This window comes from Saimiri boliviensis, chromosome 5 (assembly GCF_048565385.1).
Source record: "Saimiri boliviensis isolate mSaiBol1 chromosome 5, mSaiBol1.pri, whole genome shotgun sequence".
Classification (NCBI taxonomy): domain Eukaryota; kingdom Metazoa; phylum Chordata; class Mammalia; order Primates; family Cebidae; genus Saimiri; species Saimiri boliviensis.
Genome location: NC_133453.1, coordinates 81,174,049 through 81,194,506, shown reverse-complemented (window position 1 = coordinate 81,194,506; position 20,458 = coordinate 81,174,049). Strand labels below are relative to the sequence as shown.

The following is a 20,458-nucleotide window of genomic DNA, read 5'->3' as shown; positions in this document are numbered from 1 at the left end:
AAATATTCTATATTTTTTATTGCTATTGCAAACTGTTTGTTTCTTTCATGAGATATTCTAGATGGCCAGTTTATATATATATATATGAAAATTTGGGTTCTATTTATAATAATTTTATACCCAGCCATCTTACTAACTTATCTTGTTTCTATAGACTTTTTCCATTGATTGCATGAGTTTTTCTTGTAAAAACTCACTATCTGCAAATAAGATAATTTTATCTACATCTTTATTTTATAACTCTAATATTTTTGTCTTATCTAATTGTATTGCCTCATATTTCCAAAATAACATTAAATAATGGTGGTGTTTACAGACTTGTCACTAATAAAAATACTTCTCTTGTTTTCCTATCAAGTTTTTAGAAGTTTATATAGTTTATTATAGCAAAAAGTATTCATCTATTATATTTACATTTATAAAGAATAAATTTTAGTTTTTTAATAGCATTGCAGTGTTCAGGAGGATAAGCCATAATAGATCTCCTTACATTAACTATTTTAAGGTGCTGGAATCATGAGATTGACTATTTTATTTAGAATTTTTGTATTAATAGATACAAGTGAGATTGGGCCACAGTTTTTGTATGTGTGCAATATTTTTCAAGATTTTCTATCAATGTTATACCTGCTTCATAAAGATAACTTAGAAGTCTCCCTCCTTTTTCTATGCTCTGAAACAGTTACATAGCAATGAAATTTTAATTTTTTTCTGTCTCTGTTTAAATTAATAAACTTTATATTCTTAGCACAGTTTTAGAGTCACACCAAATTAAGCAGAAAGTATAGAGAGTTTCCATTTATCCTCAGCTCCCATGAAAAATAAAACCTCTTCCACTATCAGTAATCCTTGCCAGAGAGTACATTTGTCATAATCAATGAATCTACAATGACACATTATTACCCAAAGTCCATAGTTTATATTAGGATTCACTCTTGGTGCCATATATCCTATGAGTTTTGACAAATATGTAATGACATTTATCCACCATTGTAGTATTGCACAAAATAGTTTTATTGTCCTAGCACTACACTGCGCTCTGCCTACTCATTTATCGCTTCCTTCTAACCCCTGGCAACACTAATTTTTTTACTGAATCCATAATGTTGCCTTTTCCAGAATGCCATACTGTTGGAATAATATACTATGTGGATTTTTCAGATTGGCTTCATTCACAGTTACATGCATTTAAATTTCCTGCATGTCTTTTCATGGCTTGCTAGCTCTTTTCGTTTTAGCACTGAATAAAATTTCATTGTCTGTATGTACCACAGTTTATTTATCCATTCACCTACTGAAGAACATCTTGGTCACTTCCAAGTTTTAGCAATTATGAATAAATCTACTATAAACATCCATTTGCAGGTTTTTCTGTTGACATATATTTTTGATTCATTTGGGTAAATACCAAGAAGCATGATTGCTGGATTGTATGGTAGAAGTATATTTAGTTTTATAAGAAACTGCCAAACTGACTTCCAAAGTGGCCATACCATTTTGAATTCCCACCAGCAATGAAGAAGAGGTCCTGTTGCTCTACATATTTGTCAGCATTTGGTGTTGTCAGTGTTCTGGATTTTGGCCATTCTAATAAGTGTGCAGGGGTATCTTGTCTTAATTTGCATTCTCTAGTGGCACATAATGTGGAGCATCTTTTCATGTACTTATATGCCATCTGTATATCTTTTTTGGTGAGGTGTCTTCAGGATTTTGCCCATATTTTAATCAGGTTGTTTCCTTATTGTTGAGTTTTAAAAGTAATTTGTGTATTTTGGATAACAGTCTTTTATCAGATGTGCCTTTCGCAATATTTTCTCACATTCTGCAGCTTTTCTTCTCATTTTCTTGACATTGTCTCTTGCAGAGCATAAGTTTGTCATTTTAATGAGTTCAATTTAACAATTATTTCATTCATGGATCATCCTTTTGGTCTCAAAAGTCATTGTCATGCCCACGATTATCTAGGTTTTCTCCCATGTTATCTTCTAAGAGTTTTACAGTTTATGCTTGACATTTAGTCCTATGCATTTTGAGTTAGTTTTTATGAAAGGTATCTAGATTCTTTTTTTATTTTGCATATGTGTGTCTAGTTGTTCCAGTAACATTTGTTGAAAAGACTATCTTTGCTTCATTGTATTGCCTCTGTTCCTTTGTCAAACATCACACCTATGTGGATCTATTTCTGGGTTCTTCATTCTATTCTGTGGATCTGCTTGGCTAGTCTCTGGTCATACCACACAATCTTGATTACTGTAAGTCTTAAAGTTAGGGAGTATCAGTCCTCCAACTTTGCTCTCCTCTTTCAATATAGATCTGGCTATCTGGGTTTTTCATCTTTTCACATAAACTTTAGAGTCAGCTAGCTAGTCTATATCCAAAAATCTATTTGCTGGGATTTCGACTGGCATTGTCCTGAATGCATAGATCAAGTTGGTTCCTTTCATCCTCCTGCTGCCAGAAGCACAAGGGAATTTTTCTCAGATATTTATAATGAGAACTTTCCATAGCTCCTGGAGTAAAATTCACAAAAATGTGGAGCATCTCCTATGACTGGGTCTTCCTGGAGTTTTTAACTATCAGAGTTGTCCACACTGAGCCTCTAGCAGTTTATCAATTACAGTTCAGGGATTCTTAGCTCATTACTGGTTCCTGTAGAGGTTTCTGCTCATGGGTTTCTGTTCCAGTAAGTTGCAATTCTTTGTATCTTCCTGCCTATCCAATATTGGGGGCAGCACTTTGCACTGTGGTCTCACTCATCTGATAGAACAAAGAAGAGCTGTTCATTTTTCAGTTTGTTCAGCTTTTTAATTGTTGTTAGAGGCTAGTGACAACTACATTTCTATGTGCTAGACTGGAAACCAAAAGCCTCTATTTACTAGAGTTAAAACGTCTCTGAGAAACTATCATGCTAGATTTTTTTAAATGTTTATGTCATTGTATTTATTTAAACTTTTCCTTTATGAGTTTCACTGAAAATAGGCTTTGAATTGCCTTCTGCATTTCAAGATTACTTATTTTTATCTCATTCTTTTATGACTTTATTTCTTCATATCTTAATGCATCTGAAGTTTGTTGTGTCAAATAGAATGAAGAGATCTAACCTTATCTTCAAATTGCCTGTTATCTAATGCTATCTCTTAAATAATCCAATATTCCGCAGTTTTGAAATTTGCCTTTATACTAAGTTAAATCATATTTTTCTGTTTTATTTCTATTTTATTCTACTAATCTGCTACATACTCCATAGTCACATAGAACTTTCTAACTTATTTTGATTTTAAAATATGTATTTATATTTGGCTGTGCAAGTCCCATCCCTCAACCACTAGCTAATCTTCATTTTTAAAGTTTGGTTGATTTTACAAGCTTAACCTTCCTAATAAATTGGAATATTTTTAATAATTCTTCAGATTAATTCCATGAGTTATGGATATTTTGAAGCCAAATCAACTATTGTGTCAAATTAGGGATGCTTTTAGTTGTAAACAACTAAAAATTCAGGTCACACTGGTTTAAGATAATAATTGGACTAATGGCCCTTAAAACTCCAGCAGTAAGGTGGACTTCCTATGCCATTCAAATAAGGCACCAGCTCAGTTTCTCCAGGACTCCCCGTCTCTGCTCTGTCTTTAAGGGCTGTCTTCCTTTGGTCACCAGATGACTGCCAGCAGCAACCTCAGCCATGCAGAAGAAAAGATACTGCTTCTCACAAGCACCTAACAAAAGTCCTGAGCTTTGCTCAGGGTAGCCTATGCTAACCCTACCCATTCTTCAAAGTTCACAGTGAATTTTACTTCTTCCATCAACCCTCCTATTTTATCCTCAATGTTTCTTTCCTTTGTAGAAATATTAGCATGTTCATTAGTCTGTTCTGATGCTGCTAATAAAGACATACCCAAGACTGGGTAATTTATAAAAGAAAGAGGTTTAATGGACTCATAGTTCCACATGGCTGGGGAGGCCTTGCACTATGGCAGAAAGCAAAGGAGAAGCAAAGTCACATCTTACATGGTTGCAAGCAAGAAAGCTTGTGCAGGGGAACTCCCATTTATAAAACCATCAGATCTCAAGACTTAATCACTACCACGGGGACAGTAGGGAAATTGTCTCCATGATTCACTTTTCTCCACCTGGCCCCAGCCTTGACACATGGGGATTATTACAATTCAAGGTGAGATTTGGGTGGCTACACAGCCAAACCATATCAGCATGTGATGCATATTCATCTAATCCTCTCCTGAGGATTAGACATCCCTGAGCTAGTCACTGTGACCTGGGGAAACAAGGTTGCACAGACTGGTGCATACTCCCAATCACTGCCTATCTTTGGATCTAGAGATGGAATCATTTCAAACCAAACCAGCGAGCTACTACAAAACAGGAAGAATTAGAATAAATACTGGAACTAACCATAATGTCCACTGCCTTTAACCCAGTAAACACCTTTCATAATTAAAAATGCCCCCTGGATATTTCAACTTTCTTACAGCATAGCAGCGCACAACTGTCTATGCACACACTCCCACATACATGAACACAACCTATGTGAACCCGATAATTAGAACAAAGAGGGCAAAAGGCCATATCAAAGTAGTAGAGATACTAGGAAACTAGAAGTACAAATAATATTATGACTGAACCTATAATTTGTTGTCCTAGGTAGATCAGTATCTTTTATGCCCTACTGCTCACAAGCCATGGACTACTGAGAGTCATGACCTCTGTATTTATTCAAAATAGCTCTTTTGCTCTTTCTGATCAAAGACCCAGCTCCTGAAACTTCACTTTTTATTGATGCTTCATTATTTTCTGCCAGCATATTTATAAAATATTTTCTTTAGTTGACATTTGCATGTAATTTTTCTTTGGTCACGGTAAATGTATACATGTTTCTTTCCCCAAATATTTCTAGCTTTCTCAGAGGCAAAGCCATATACTAAACTAATCTGTCTGTTGAACTCACTACCAGGGAGCTTGCAATGACTACTGTATATTAAGGTTTATTCAATACATATTCATCAAGTAAAATACATCATCAACTGTATAAAATGTATTTTGGATAATTATAGGTGGCAACCAGACTATTAAACTATAATTTATGAACTTTATCTTCCTCCAAAGTAGATTCCCATCGTTCCCATAACATGTGTTGCCTTCATTGTTTTTCCCTTCAAATTCAACTTACTTGAACAATCGTTTATTTAGAGGATGCTAATGATACAAATATGACTACTAAATTACTTTGTCCTCAAGGGGTTTACAGTCTAGTTATTTAATCTCCCTTCTTAGAATGCTCTCCCTACCCTCTTCTGCCTATGCTAAGCATACCCCTTTTTCAAAGTCCATAGTGAATTTTATTTCCTCCATCAAGCCTTCCTAAGCTATTTTATCCTCAATATTTCTTCCTTCTGCAGAATTGTTGGCATGTGATGTATATTCATCTAATCCTCCACTTAGTCTTCAGTAATTTCAATGTAGCTGTGAATCCCAACTGTTTCTGAGTCACACAGGGTTGCATTATGAAAGAGCAGCAATTGAGATTAGATTTAAAAAAAAAAAAGAAGAAAATGGGCTGTGAAGAATAGGTCTCACTGGAAGGAAGCCATTTCAGACTTCCTTGCCATTTGCTAAGGCAAACTCCTCCCTGTCGAGCAGTTGCTAACCTAGAAACACCATGATTTCAGTCAGCTTTCTCAGGGGGACAAGGTATCATTTGGGAGAGGAGGTCCTGGGCCAGCCAACTTGCTTTAAATGAATAGGATCAGATTCACCTTCTTCACAGCTGCAGTTAATCAGCCTGATTATAATGCCCTCTCCACTGTCAAACAAACAAATCCTCTTCCTCTTTCTTGATGAGTTCTAAAATCTCCTTAACAAGATTGGGACAGGGAGTGGAGGGAGAATGTTCATTTAACAATTGGAGACTTAACTGTAGTGCATGGTTGCATCAGTACCTCACTATGACTGAGTTCCAGTTAACATGTAATTAATCCATCATCAAGTGTAAATTACATATTATTAATTTATTTCTCAGCTTTATTGCAAGATAGGAGGGAAGAAAGGAGAGAGATGGGGAAGGAAAGGCTCTCAGGAGACAAAAAGGTGTGTGATGGGGAGAAGCTAACCTCAGGAAAATGGCTCCAACTTCACCTAGGATTGGCTCTATTCACTGACAAGTGTGCTGAGACAAATAGAAGCAATAACTTCTACTTGGTATAATTTAAGGCTTTTTTCCCCCTGGTATTTATTTCTTACCAGTAGTAGTTTCATACAGAGGTGCTGCAGTTAACAGGCAATTCATAAGAAATATAAACATCTGTCATATTCATTTTCTTCCATTCCAAAGTTACAAACCTTTTAATTTACTATAAATGTGTCCCTTCAGTAGTTTTCTTTTAAAATATACATTCTTTGGGGGAAATACTGAGGTCAATATAATAGCACACAAAGCTGTTTCTCTACAAAATGTCCCCTAGATTATATACACAATAAGGTAGACCACTGATCTAGTTCAGAGTGGTGTATCTGGATATGTCTTCTAAGTGAATTTTCTCATAGAAGACACTAGAGAAGATGACCACTGCTAAACTGAATTTTAGATCACTGAACATTATATTTGCCATGCAGACATGAATAATCATTATTGGGAGAAAACTGGAAGTGTATTTCCTAAAAATGAAATTTAACATATAGAAGAAAGTATTTTAAAATTTAGAAAACATACATTGTGTTTATCATAAGATAAAATTACAGTCAATTACAAGTAACATAGTTCTATGGGTACATTTTCCATTGTATCAATTACTGCAGAGTAGCTTAATATCTTGAAATGAAAAGTTGTGGTTATGAAAATTCATATTTGAAAACTATTTCTTACCTGTGTAGTTAAGAGCTCAATAAGAGAGATATTTCCATCATGTTTTAACCTTATAATAATTGTAAGAGCTATTATATCAAGAATTTTTTTTTAAAACTAAAACCCTCTCCACTCAGCAGTCAATCTAAACATTTGTTGATTGTATTCCAATTACAGAGCGATTATACAGTAAGTCAGAAGTATAGTGATGCCAAACAAAAATAAAAAGTTAGTGTCAAAAGTCTACACAAGACTCAGTTAGTTTTATCTTATCACCTGTATATGTCTTCCAGTTGCAAATCGAAGTGTTGAAGCCTCTTTTGATATTTCTGTGTAAACTTACAGAACTCACTAAGGATTGCTGATTTCAAATCAGGGTATGGGCATTCCAAGTTTTCTAATTCAATGGGCAGTTCACTAAGCCGGTTAGCCTTTTCTTCCAAAGAATGATGTAGTATCTGAAAAAAGGTATACAATTATTTATCTAATATAAATAACAAATTGATAAACACATAAGTTACTAGCCACATCACACTTGCCTTTATAGTCCAGTCTGAAAGATCATTTTCTACTCTCTCCTGCTCCAGGCTAAGTCTTTCAAAGGCAGCTTTCAATTGTTTCTTCACAAAGTCAACCTACAGAACATTTGGAACAAGTAGAATGCAAATTACTGCAATTCATTCAATTCTTATAAGACACAAGAATTATTCTCAAAAGCCAATCAGTAATTAAGTTTAAAGATCTGTGGAAGAGAGTTAAAGAGATGCCAGCCAGGTAGGCAGTGCTCATCAGACAAATGAGCTGCAATGAGGTTTCCAGACATCCCAAAAATAAGCTCAGAAAGTACAGTGCAGTCACAGCCACTCTGCAGCCACATTTTTATTTTCTCTGTGGTAATGCAGAGAACTTACTAGATGTCTCTGCTCCAATCACCCCTTCCTTCTCTTGCACCCTTGCCTCTAATCGCCATCTGGGCATACATTTCTATTTTTTTTATTATTATTTATAAAAGCAATATAACAACATTACAGAGTAACTGAAAAATAGAAAAATTTAACACCACCTAAATTTTTATCAAACCTAGTATACCTATACTCAAGAAGCTTATGCTCAATTGAGGGGAAGCGGCTGACAAACTAATAAAAATATGTGGGAAAGGGTCAGGAGCAGGAAGGCAATGTCAAAACAGGGTGGTGTGCATTGAGATAACCATCTCAAACCAGTTAGAATGGTGATCATTAAAAAATCTGGAGACAACAGATGCTGGAGAGGATGTGGAGAAATAGGAACACTTTTACACTGTTGGTGGGAGTGTAAATTAATTCAACCATTGTGGAAGACAGTGTGGCGAATCCTCAATGACCTAAAAATAGAAATCCATTTGATCCAGCAATCCCATTACTGGGTATATATCCAAAGGATTATAAATCATTCTATTATAAGGACACGTGCACACGAATGTTCATTGCAGCACTGTTTACAATAGCAAAGACCTGGAACCACCACAAATGCCCATAGATGATAGACTGGATAGGGAAAATGTGGTACATATACACCATGGAATATTATGCAGCCATCAAAAACGATGAGTTCGTGTCCTTTGTAGGGACATGGATGAACCTGGAAACCATCATTCTCAGCAAACTGACACAAGAGCAGAAAATCAAACACCGCATGTTCTCACTCATAGGCGGGTGGTGAACAATGAGAACACATGGACACAGGGAGGGGAGCACTACATACTGGAGTCCGCTGGGGGGAAACAGGGGAAGTACGGGGGGGTGGGGAGGTGGGAAGAGATAGCATGGGGAGAAATGACAGATACAGGTGAGGGGAAGGAAGGCAGCAAACCACACTGCCATGTGTGTACCTATGCAACAATCTTGCATGTTCTTCACATGTACCCCAAAACCTAAAATGCAATAAAAAAAAAAACAGGGTGGTGTGATAGGGAGTGACTGTGGCTTCTAAGCACAGGCCTCTCAGAGAAGAGGACATTTAAGCCAAGATCTAAATTGCAAAAAGTGACATCAATGGGACAGAGGAAATGGCTAGTACAGGAATGGGCCTGGCATGTAGGAGAAACAGAAAGAAGGTCAGCCTGGGTGGTAACTGAGCTTTTATGGGAAAGGGAGATTGTCAGTTAGGAGATGTGATTGAAGAAGCAAAAAGTGGGCTAGGTGGATAGAAGAACTTATGTACTCACAGGAGCTCCTGGGAAATTTCAGTAGCAGGATGACTTAATCCCCTTGCACTGGGGTAGGATCCCAGGATGCAATGGGAGGAGAGGCAAGAATGAAAGCCGGGAAGCCAGTTACGAGGCCACTGGAACATTCCAGGCAAGAAATGAGGGTGCCTAGACAGAGTTCAGGCACGTGTTTAAAATATTTAGTGGACAGAATTAGCAGACCTATTTAAATATTAATTACATATTAATATGAATTAATACACAAATTACACGTTTGTTTTTTATCTCAAACTCTTCTAGTTGGGACAAAAATGAAATATTACATTATCGAAAATAAAGGTAACATACTAACCTCTTCCAATACTTTCATGGAGCTAAACTCAATATGTGAGTGTGAATGCTGCAAAGTGTGATGCTGTCTGTATTTTAGATCTGCTCTCAGCTGCTGAATAGGACTTATTACATTTTTAAGATATGCGTGCCATTGTTCTGATAGCTCTTGCTCTATGGTGAAACAAAATTGAATCAGAGGAACACATTATTATTATTTTAAGTATCTCCAAGAACAGATCCTTAGAGTGCAGACTTATTTGGGGATTCCTTTAGAAAAAAACAAATGGCAGTTAATATTAAAAGAACATGAAGTTAGTGACCCATTCTCATTCTTCAAAATAAGACTCCCCTTTAAATATGGGATCAAAAATCTTACCAAAATGTGTAAGGTCACAAAGACATTCATTTCCAATGTTCTCTTCATTGAGAAGGGATTTTATTTCAGATTCCATTTTACATCTGAAATAGATGTGAACTCAATAAATGTTATGGTCATAAACATACCTCTAGGTTTAAAAAAATAACCAAAGAGATATTTAATCTAATGTAGCTTTGTCATCCATTCATTTATTTAAACCATGTACTAAATTCTTAACATGGCTTGGGTCCTTGCTAGACACTGAGTTAGATGCATAGGCTCAGGCAGAAGAAACAGCGGGAGCAAAGGCCAGCTCAAAGCAGGTGCTAGCAGTGCATGTGGAGAGTGCACTGGGAAGCACTGAAGGACAGCAAGCTGACCTCACCTCCTCAGATCCGGGTTTCAGAAAAATTCCCAAAGCAGCAAAATAGAGCAGAAGGAGATGTGAGCAATAGAGATGGAAGATGAAGGAGAAGAGGTCAGACAAACCTAGAACAATAAGGAGGTAATTTTAAAAGTTCAGAAATGATGAGACCCTGAATTACAGAGGTGGAAATAAAATTATATTTTATTTTTAATATACTAGAACAACAAATCTTCATGAGCTTATAAATATGTACACTTTTTTTTGTATCTACATTTTTTTTTTTAATGGAGTCTCGCTTGGTCGCTCAGGCTGGAGTGCAGTAGCACAATCTCGGTTCACTGCAACCTCTGTCTCTGTTGTTCAAGTGATTTTCGTCCCTAAGCCTCCTAAGTAGGTGGAACTACAGGCATACACCACCACAGCTAGCGCGTGCGTGTGTGTGTGTGTGTGTGTGTGTGTGTGTGTGTGTGTGTGTATTTTTAGTAGATACAGAGTTTCACTACGTTGGCCAGGCTGGTCTTGAACTCCTGACATCAGGTGACCCACCCACCTCAACCTCCCAAAGGGCTGGGATTACAGGCATGAGCCACCATACCTTGCCTATATATTTTTAAAATATAGTCAATTTTTAGAGTAAAACCATAGCTGACTATAAATGGGCATCCAAAAATATTAAAATCTCCCCTTGCTTAGGGCAGATTTGATTAAATCATAGAAAAAAGTTGTATCACGATTATTGTAGTATTAAAATGGTATAAAATAAAAAAGCAACAATTATAACTTTAATACAATTATTATTTTTATTTTTCCAGATAAGTTTCTAGCCCTCATGTACATGTATGTATATTGCACATGGCCATAACCATGGCATATTTAACATTTTATATTGTGAGTTTTTTTTTCTACCACTAATTTTTTTAGATGTTTCTAAATAGTTTTCATAATTATCATCATGACTCCACAGTATTCCATTTTATGTATATATCATTATTTTCTAAGCCAATTTACATGGGACAGGGTTTTGGTTTTTGTTTAAATGTATAAAAGAAGGGTGATATTGTAAATGAAACCTCGCTGTCTATTTTTCCAGCAGGTAGTTTCTGCCAGAAATATTTTTAAGATCACATTTGCAACTGTTACATGGAGGATGAGTGCATAATTGTTGAGTCAAACCAGAAGTTATTCCAGAACAGATTTGTTTAACCAAAAACATAGCACTTAAAAACCATCTAGCTCGGCACCCAGAAAGTCACAACAGAGCATACAAACTGCCAGAAAAATGAAGATATGGGTAATTTTTGATGTTCTGAGGAGACTGATTCTCCACCTAGAACTTTGGCACCTTCCTGGAAGGATAAGAACCTATACCAAGACAGACACCTGAAGGCTCAAAAATGCCCTTCACCAGGGTGTCTTATCTGTAGGTGGTTGCACTGAATAAATTAATAAGTCATCTGGGCAAATGAGCACACAAAAACTCAAGGGAGTCTTTGTGGTACCAGAATGAAACAAGGGAGAAAGTGCCTCTGGGAAAGTGTATCAAAGACCTCAAGGGGTATAGTTTGATAAGGCATAACATATTTTAAATAAAACTGTATAAATGTAAATATTAAACATAATTTTACATTTGAAAATTTTGTGTCATTTTCTTAGAACAGATTTCAAAAAATTAAAGGTTGGCAACACGTTTACATTTTGTTTTGTTGTTGTTTTTAGATATCGAGGGTCTCATGATGTTGCCCAGGCTAGCGTGCAGTGACTGTTCACAGGTGCAATCATAATGTACTACAGCCTTGACCTCCTAGGCTCAAGTGATCCTCCTACTTCAGCCTGCCAAGTAGCTGGGACTACAGGTATGCACCACCACACCCTGACAAAACTTCCTTTGTTTTTGCCAGCAAGGCTAGACCAGCTGGATCTCAGGTGATGTAAACAGAACTCTGCAGAAAAAAGGAAAAGCTACTCAACTCCAAGGTCATAGAGCATAGAAGTTAGGGGCAAGTGTTCCAATCCTAGCTCTACACAGACCAGGTTATTTATCATCTACAAATAACTTTCATCATCTAAGACTCAGGATTCTCATCTGTAAAATTAGGAGAGTGATGATGACTACTTTGTAGGGTCATTGTAAGTATTAAGTGAGATAAAATGTATAAAGGATGTAATATATTTGGTTAGTGCAAAATAATTGTGGCTTTTGCTCAACCTAAAACTACCAGGCACATATTAAATTACCTAACAAATGTTAGGGTCAATATAGGCCCTTATCCTCTGCCTGCCTGAGATTCTTAAATGTAGTCTTTTACGGTAAGGCATAGAATCTTACTTATTAAAAGGGGATGTTGATTTCTAAAGGCTGACAAACACTGATAGAACTTTAACTACTTCTAATCTGTTGGTGGCCCTAAATTCTCCATAAGGTAGTCATTTCTCTAACTTATCTCCTATTGCTGTTAGTTTTCCGAACACATATTGAAATTAGCCTTCATTCTAGAATAACACAGAAATGTATCCTGGAATTCTTCATTTTGTCCAACTTTCAGCCCTTACAAATTCTGAGACACTGAGACATTAAGGTTATTATTACTTAAATGTTCCTCACTTCCATTTTCTTTGTATCATTCTAGGTCAGCCAAAAGAATTATTTTCCATAATGATATGTATTCACCTCTTCTACCTAGCTTAAGAACAACTTAATATACACATTAAAAAAGACATGGAATAGCCAAGATTAAAAAAAAAAAACTTTTCCCAGTGTTTTCCTTTACATTGAACTTGCATCATGGAATATCATAATTAAATCTTCCTAATGGCTTTCCTTTTTATCATGTTTCAAGTTATGCAGATTTTCCAAAAATAAATTTTCAATAGCCTCAAACATTCTCTCCACAAAAGGTGATTTTTTTGTGGGATAAAATGGGCCTAATTTTATTGTTTTTATAGTATATGTATGGTGATGAAGTCTATATAATTTTTTTTTGGTTTTAAGTTACACAATAATGTAAAACCATTTTGAATTATAAGCCTTCTATTTCACATAGAGGAGTCACCTGCCAGAATAAGAAACTCAACATGAAAACACCTAAAAGTAAAAAGTATTTAGAAACTTTACTTAAAATAAGACCATAGAAATTGCCCCCTCTGATACAAAATAAATGCTTTAAAATGCATATTTTAAAAGCACACCTTATAAATATCATCATTAAAACAAATATATATGCTATAAATGAAGGAGAAACACATTTGCCTTCTCTTTTCGCCTTGACCTTTGCAAAAAACTATTTTTAAAAAGATTATAATTAAGATCAACTATAGAATCAATATTTCATTTTAATTTATCTTTAAGTGAATGTTGGAAATAATAAGTCAAAAATCAAAATTGAGTAAGTTAGTCATGATGCAATTACATCCAGAAACTATTCATGACTTGACCTCCTTGTTCATTAGTTCATCCATGTATTAAAGGCATTTACATCTCTCCTATGTATTCTACTATATAAAAATGAATATGATGAGATGTTTGCCCTTGATAGGATGTTTACCACTTTATAGGGAAGAAAAAACATGTAACCAAAACCTTATAATCCAATATGCTAAGTATAATAAAGGTAAACACTAAACACAAGTATGAGAGTGGGAGTGTGGAAGTGACTGGCACATACAGAAGATTATCTCTTTTCCGACAGGAAGGAAAAGCCATATTAATATATTCACTGGATTTCAGATTAAGCTGAAGAAATGAAAGGATTTTAATTTGACTCACATTCAAATTGTAAGTTTAAAATTTTATTGTAATGGTTAATTAACATGGAACATTAAAGAACATCTGAAAAGATAAGTGCTAGTCCTAGTAATTCCTACGTGTTCTTACCATTTCCCCCATTTCTTACCTGACTTCATTCAGCCTCTGGAATTCCTGCCACCACACTTGCTTGTGTTGTTTTACTAGTGTTTGTTCTTTGGATATCTTTGAAGTCAACATTGCTTTTCTGATCTAGATTTGGAGGAACAAAAGAAGAGCAAGTTCAAAGTTTTCAGAATGTGTTTTCCATAACAGAAATGTTTAATCTGAATTGTCTAAGTTAAATAGTTCCTCTTTTTAAATTCTTACCAGTGCATCTTCTAACACAAAATCTACCTAAAATAAGTTTGATTTTTAAAAGCAGGGAGGAGAAAGAAAAATGGTTTAGAATACTAACCAACTTATGAACTGTTTTTAATGTACTTATTAAAACAAAGGTGAAGTCATTCTATTTTCTATACATGAAATGAACAATACCTTAATTCAAATAACCCCAGAAATTTTTTCAAGAGGTTTCATTTCTCCCCTTTTGGATTTATCTTCCCTGTCAGGCATCACAGTCATCTTTATTCACATTTTTGGAGGAGAATATTGAATGTATAAGAAGTTAAAAGATGTGGCAAGATTATAAAGCTCATAAACATCAGGGTAACAAAGAACCTTGGTGTTTAGATTGGTTTGTATCTGATCCCTCAGCATAAGATAGGAAAGATTCATTGGATAAGTTTTTAGAAGGCCTGGCTTCAATACTTACTAGAAATATGACCTTGAAGACACAATTTTAATCTTTCAACTCTATGTATGTCTTTGTAAATAAAATTTCTTAATTTAAGCAAATATTTATTTGAAGATACTTAAAGAAATATAAAAAGTCATGTAGCATTGAAATCTAAATTTTCAAATAAACTTAATTTTTCCTCAATTTTATGACTTTTAAAAAATATAGTACATAATTAATGCTTTGGGTTTCTGCTGAAAAGTTATATCAACCCTGGATCTGTTTGCCTTAGATCCATTTCTGGCTGTTTGCCTGATCTGCTCTGTCTCACAGAGCAGTCTGTGTTTCTCAGGCACCCCTATCAGTTGGCTTCAGCCAAAGCAAGACACTGGGATGGGAGACTGAAGGCAGGGAAGAAAGGAGAAGCTGAAGGATTACATCATCTTGCCTTCTCTATTCTCACAGGGTCTCCAGGAGCATTTGCACGGTATCACTGCTCCAACTTTTCTCTGGGCAGTTCCACTATGGTTCCAACTATCTCTGGGTAACCTCACCCCATGGAATGTGGCATGGTCTTGTTTCTTCTGTATGTCCCCCTGACCTACAGATGGCAGTGACTTCCTGTACTTGTCAATCTCTGTATTGCCTCCCAGTCCTCTGTCTTCTCAGTGCTATCACCTGCATACCCATTTTCCTACATCAAAAACCACTCTACTCTAAATCCTTCAGTGATGTCTGTTCCCTGGTTAGACTCTAGCTTATACTCATGCATACTCTGAACTCATGTATTCCATATTAACAATTTTAAACTACAAAAGTGTAAATCAGAAACGATGAAATATGCATATTTCATAATTTCTATGCTGTTAAAGTACTTAGTACCCTAAAAGCTTTAAAAAATCAATACTGGAGATATAGACTTCAGAAGACAGGTTCTAAAAAGGAATCTTTACAATGCATGCTATTTCCAGCTGTCATTCACTGATTACTTTAACCTTGAGTATATCTTTCTGCTGTTCTGGTTACTGATTCAAAATTAGGGGTATAAGAAAACAAATTAACCCAAAGATTACTTTTAAAAAATACAAAGTCAAAGCCAAATATTTTTCTAAGACAGTCTTAAGAGTGCTACAGTTATAAAAGTACGGAGGAAAGTACATTTTTAAAAGCACAGGAAACACTCAGCAGACTCTATTTTACCTACTAAAAAAATATAAGCACACAGTATTTCTAAAATCTGACATTTTAGTGTTCGCTTCAAGAATGCTTAAAACTCATTCCAGCCATTTATCATACACAGTCTCTAAACTTTGTTGCAGCAGATACAGTTTTTAAAATTAGATTTCTTTGGCATATTTTATCCATGTTGTACAAAAAATTAAAATACATTGGTGAAAGATGGGGACACATTTTTATAGTTCAAAAAAAATCAATGCTTTCGCCTTTGGGCCCAGGGAAAGTCCAATTAAGTAGACTATAAAAGTCAAAATAAAGCTACTATTTTTCACTAGACAATTCCAATATTTTACAGAACATACTGATTTTTTAAAATAAATTCACTCATTGATTCCACTTCTATCCTTGGGCCAAAAATGAAGAAAAATAATGTCTTAAAAAGAACAAAAAGATTTAAAGTTCTGTTTTTACCAGCAGAGAGATGTCTAGGTGATTCCAATTCATTTTACTGGGAAATACACCATATGAAGTCAATACTTAAGGCGGATGATAATTTGTGCAAAATGCTGATGATTTAAAAATACTCTGGAAAAATGATAAAATAATGAATTCATAAAAGAATCAGAAACCAGTGGTTTCCTGTGTATGGCTTCTTGTGTTGGTACAAGACAATAAAATCCTAAATAGGTACTTTGAAATATTACAAAATCCCTTTGAACCAGAAGATCCATCTTTTGCGACAGATGTCAATAACTAGTAGACAATTAAATGGTGGTTACATGTATGTATATGTTTGTCAAATTTCACTGGGATGTACCCTTAAGATTTATACATTTTACTATATGTAAGTTATAACTCAATAAAGAACTGTTAACATAAATAAAAAGAAAAAAACAACTACAGTAAGATGCAATTTCTCATTTATCAGGTTGGCAGAAACACAAATGTTTAAGAAAACATTCTGTGAGGCTACAGAAAGCATGCTCTGTCTCATATTGCTAGTGGAAGTACAAAGTGATACAATCTCCATAGAAAATTTGGAGATGTATCACAAGATTTCACATGGATTTATCCTGTGACCTAGAAACCTCACTTATAGAACTCCATCTTAAAATTATATTGGCAAAACTATAAAAAGATATATGCACAAAGCTATTTACTGCAACACCATTTGTAATAGAAAAAGATTGGAGCACAAAACTTCCATCAATAAGTGTTCTTGTCAAAATAAATTGAACTTGAATCTGATCAAGTCTCTAAATATAACTACCAATTTGCTGGAAATACAAGAAACAGAAAAGCATGGTAAATGGCACCACCAGGATGTAATCTGCATAGTTCAGACTATAAGACAAACAATACAATTTCTTTAAAAAATAAATTACAAAATACAAAAGGATAGAGGAGGAAATCTTAAAAAATTAAAACTAATTATAATATACAGATCATATATAGATGCTGATCTGAGTAAACTTTAAGAAAAAATTTTTGAGATAATCAAGGAAATTTAACACTAAAAATTATTAAGACATTAACATTTTTAGACATGGTAATAGTATTGTAAGGCTTTAAAAAAATCTCTACTCTTTTAGCAATACATGTTGAAATATTTATGAGGGAAATATTATGATGTCTGTGATTTGCTTCAAAACAATCTGGCACGGGGTGAGGGGTGGTTTGTGGATAGGAGTATAGAAAACAATGGCCAAATGTTGATCATTGTTGAAGCTGAAAAATGTGACTTGGAGATTCACTATACCATTCAATCCAATTATGTGTATGTTTATAATTTTCTATACTATAACATTTTTTAAAAGATTAATAGATCCTTGAGTTGGACAAGAAGTTTCTAAGCAAAGAAATTCAAATTTAAAAATATTTGCAAAGATCTCTTTTGTAGTTAATACACTGGAAATGAACAATTACATACAATGTACCAAAATTTTTCTCAGTTTTTAGCCCAACGCTATTATTTGTCTTCAGGTTCAATCTAGCCTTTGAAAGACTACATCACTGACTATCCACTTATGGCTGGCATCCCAGAAACTATGCATGATCAATGACACTGTGATTATATAGATCACCATCACATCATAGTATCAGTAGTACAAATCAGACAGGTAGCTAAGTATTCTAGATGTAACTTGAAGCTATAATCTTCTTATGTGCTTTAAATGTTAACATTTTATCATTTTATTTTAATAAGTTCATATTTAATATTGCCAGAGAAAAGTGAAGTAATAATTAACAATGATTATTAAAACTGTTAATTACATGTTTAAAGAAAAGAGTGCATTTAAATACTAAAACAAACAGGGAAATAGTCTGATAATTAATACAAATATTAAAAGACAATGTGTTAGCTATGTAACATTAAGAATAATAATACATTCTTTTTGAGCCTACATATATTTTTAATTCAAATAATATATTAAAGAATAACAGATACTATTATAATCATGATTCTAGTTAGTGTGGACTGTTTGGTAACTTAGCATTCATAACATTAAAAAAACCCTTTGAGTTCTATTTAATTTCCAGTTATTTAATTCCATTTAAGCCATGAGTCTTTTAAGAAAAAGTTCTATTTGGCAATCGTTCACAACTTACAAAAATAAATTAAAAGCAAAATGTCAACTTGCCACCCCTAAATTAAATGAGAAGGAAAGACTCCAAAAAATAATGTACAACAATATTACTAATGCATCATCCTTAATCCAGATATAATAAAAAATGAAAACTGCATGAAGAAAAAAAGCAGGTGTTAGAAAATGATGAAGTACCTAGGACACATTTTGTTCTAACTGAAATTCAAAACAACAGACATTCCGAAATGCTTTAAAAGGATAATTCCTTATCATCAGGAATCTACAGAGACTAAAAATGGAAGCAAAAGCTTGTCAAAATGATTGCTACAGACTGTGAACCATTTTCATTAGATAAAGACAAGGGATTTTTTGAGATTTGCCAAGCTATGAATCCCAGGTACACAGTTATTTCTAGAAAAGCTTCTTCCTGAATTATATTCCACTATGAACAAAAAGATTAGTGATGTTACTTAAAATGCCAGTTGAATGTGAGCATCTGTTTAACCTCACAAATATGTAAATACAGTGATCAGAGTAGCAATCTAGCAGCTGACAGTGCTGAGAAATTATAGTTCCTGTACTTAGTATCAAACTGTAAAAACCACAATAATAATGAAAAATATGAAATATATTGATTCTTTCATAATGAGTCTATCACCAAAGAGAAATTCACTTTGACAAAATACTGATTTTAACACTCAGCCATTCTATATTCAGCCAAAATGTCTTTTTTGGTACATCTGGGATGAATGAATGGTATTAGAAATGTAAGTGTGTATATATAATACATATATATGAATATATATATACATTTATATATATGTGTGTATATATATGTATATACTAATACTGACAAGGGTGTAGAGAATACATTTGTGTGTTATCTTTATTAAAACAATACCTTGGGAAAGAAATTTGGTAACAAGTCTCAAAAACACTAAAAAACATACATTTGGTCTAGATATCCCAAGCATAGGAATTTTTCCTGTGAGAGTACAGGATTCTAAAACATGAAAAGTCTCTATGCTTGAAGTAGCCTAATTCTTATTATCACAAAATTGGATACATCTCAAATATCTAAAAATTGGGATGGGATAATAATGCATGCATCTTTTATTATTCAGAGTACTTATCATTCCTTTTTTACCTAGTTAATTCTTTTGTATTATATTTTTAATTGACATATTTTAATTTTGCATATTTATGGGCACAATTTGATGTTTTGATACATATATGTTATATACAAATATACGTCAAATCAGGGTATTTAGCACAGCCAGCATCTCAAGCATTTAGCATTTCTTTGTGGGGAGTATATTTAACAGCCTCTCTTCTAAATCTTTTGTAATATACAATACTTTACTGTTACTCATCCTCACCCTACTGTGCAATAGAATACCAGAACTGATTTATCCTATCTCATTGTAACTTTGTACTTTATTGGCCTTGAGATCCCAATTCAAATATCCCATCCTCAGAAAAGCCTTCCCTAACCACTCAGTGAAGATCAAGTCCTATTATACACCAGACAGCATGTTTTTTATTGCAGTTTATACTTGGGATAATTTTACTTCCAGGCTTATTTGATAAACACTGACTCCTTTCCCTCCCCCAGGAAACAGTAAACTTCATAAAGGTAAGGACTATATTTCCCTTACCTTTGTATCTTCAGGGCAAATAGTAGGCACATAAAAAATATTTACTGGCTTGAACAATTAAATATTGTAAAGATTATGTCACAAAATGTTAAAGAGAAAAGTGTACCTGATTTCATATCTATGTTTATCATAGGAAAAATAAAATATGTATTAAGTTTATGCTTACATATATGTGTATAATAGATAAAAGTCAGAAATATGAAAAGTTTTGTTAGGATGATAGTAATATAAGTGACTTTACCACAAAATTTATTTGAATGTTCCTGTAACATTAACTTATTTTAAAGTTATATAAACCAAATAAATAATGCTCTGCTTTTAAGTGGTTGTTTTAGTTTGAGAATATATGGTAGTCTCTCCAGAATAGAGTATCAAATGTGCTTTGAAATCATAGCAATTGCCTTCGATAAAAAA

General features: G+C 34.1%; 1 protein-coding gene across 6 annotated transcripts in view; it reads right to left on the bottom strand.

The window, feature by feature from the left end:
* CCDC148 (coiled-coil domain containing 148) overlaps positions 1 to 20,458 on the bottom strand; it is a 342,429-nt gene that overhangs the window by 231,025 nt on the left and 90,946 nt on the right. For 5 of the 6 annotated variants that reach the window (XM_074399652.1, XM_003921954.4, XM_074399655.1 and 2 more), the window contains 5 exons: positions 13,993 to 14,096; positions 9,754 to 9,836; positions 9,397 to 9,548; positions 7,396 to 7,491; positions 7,133 to 7,314 (listed from right to left, as the gene is read on the bottom strand). In XM_074399652.1, coding sequence (XP_074255753.1) covers positions 7,133 to 7,314; positions 7,396 to 7,491; positions 9,397 to 9,548; positions 9,754 to 9,836; positions 13,993 to 14,096 — 617 coding nt within the window. Of the gene's footprint in view, positions 1 to 7,132; positions 7,315 to 7,395; positions 7,492 to 9,396; positions 9,549 to 9,753; positions 9,837 to 13,992; positions 14,097 to 20,458 lie in introns of those variants that run through there. The other variant, XM_074399656.1, reaches the window with a different exon arrangement.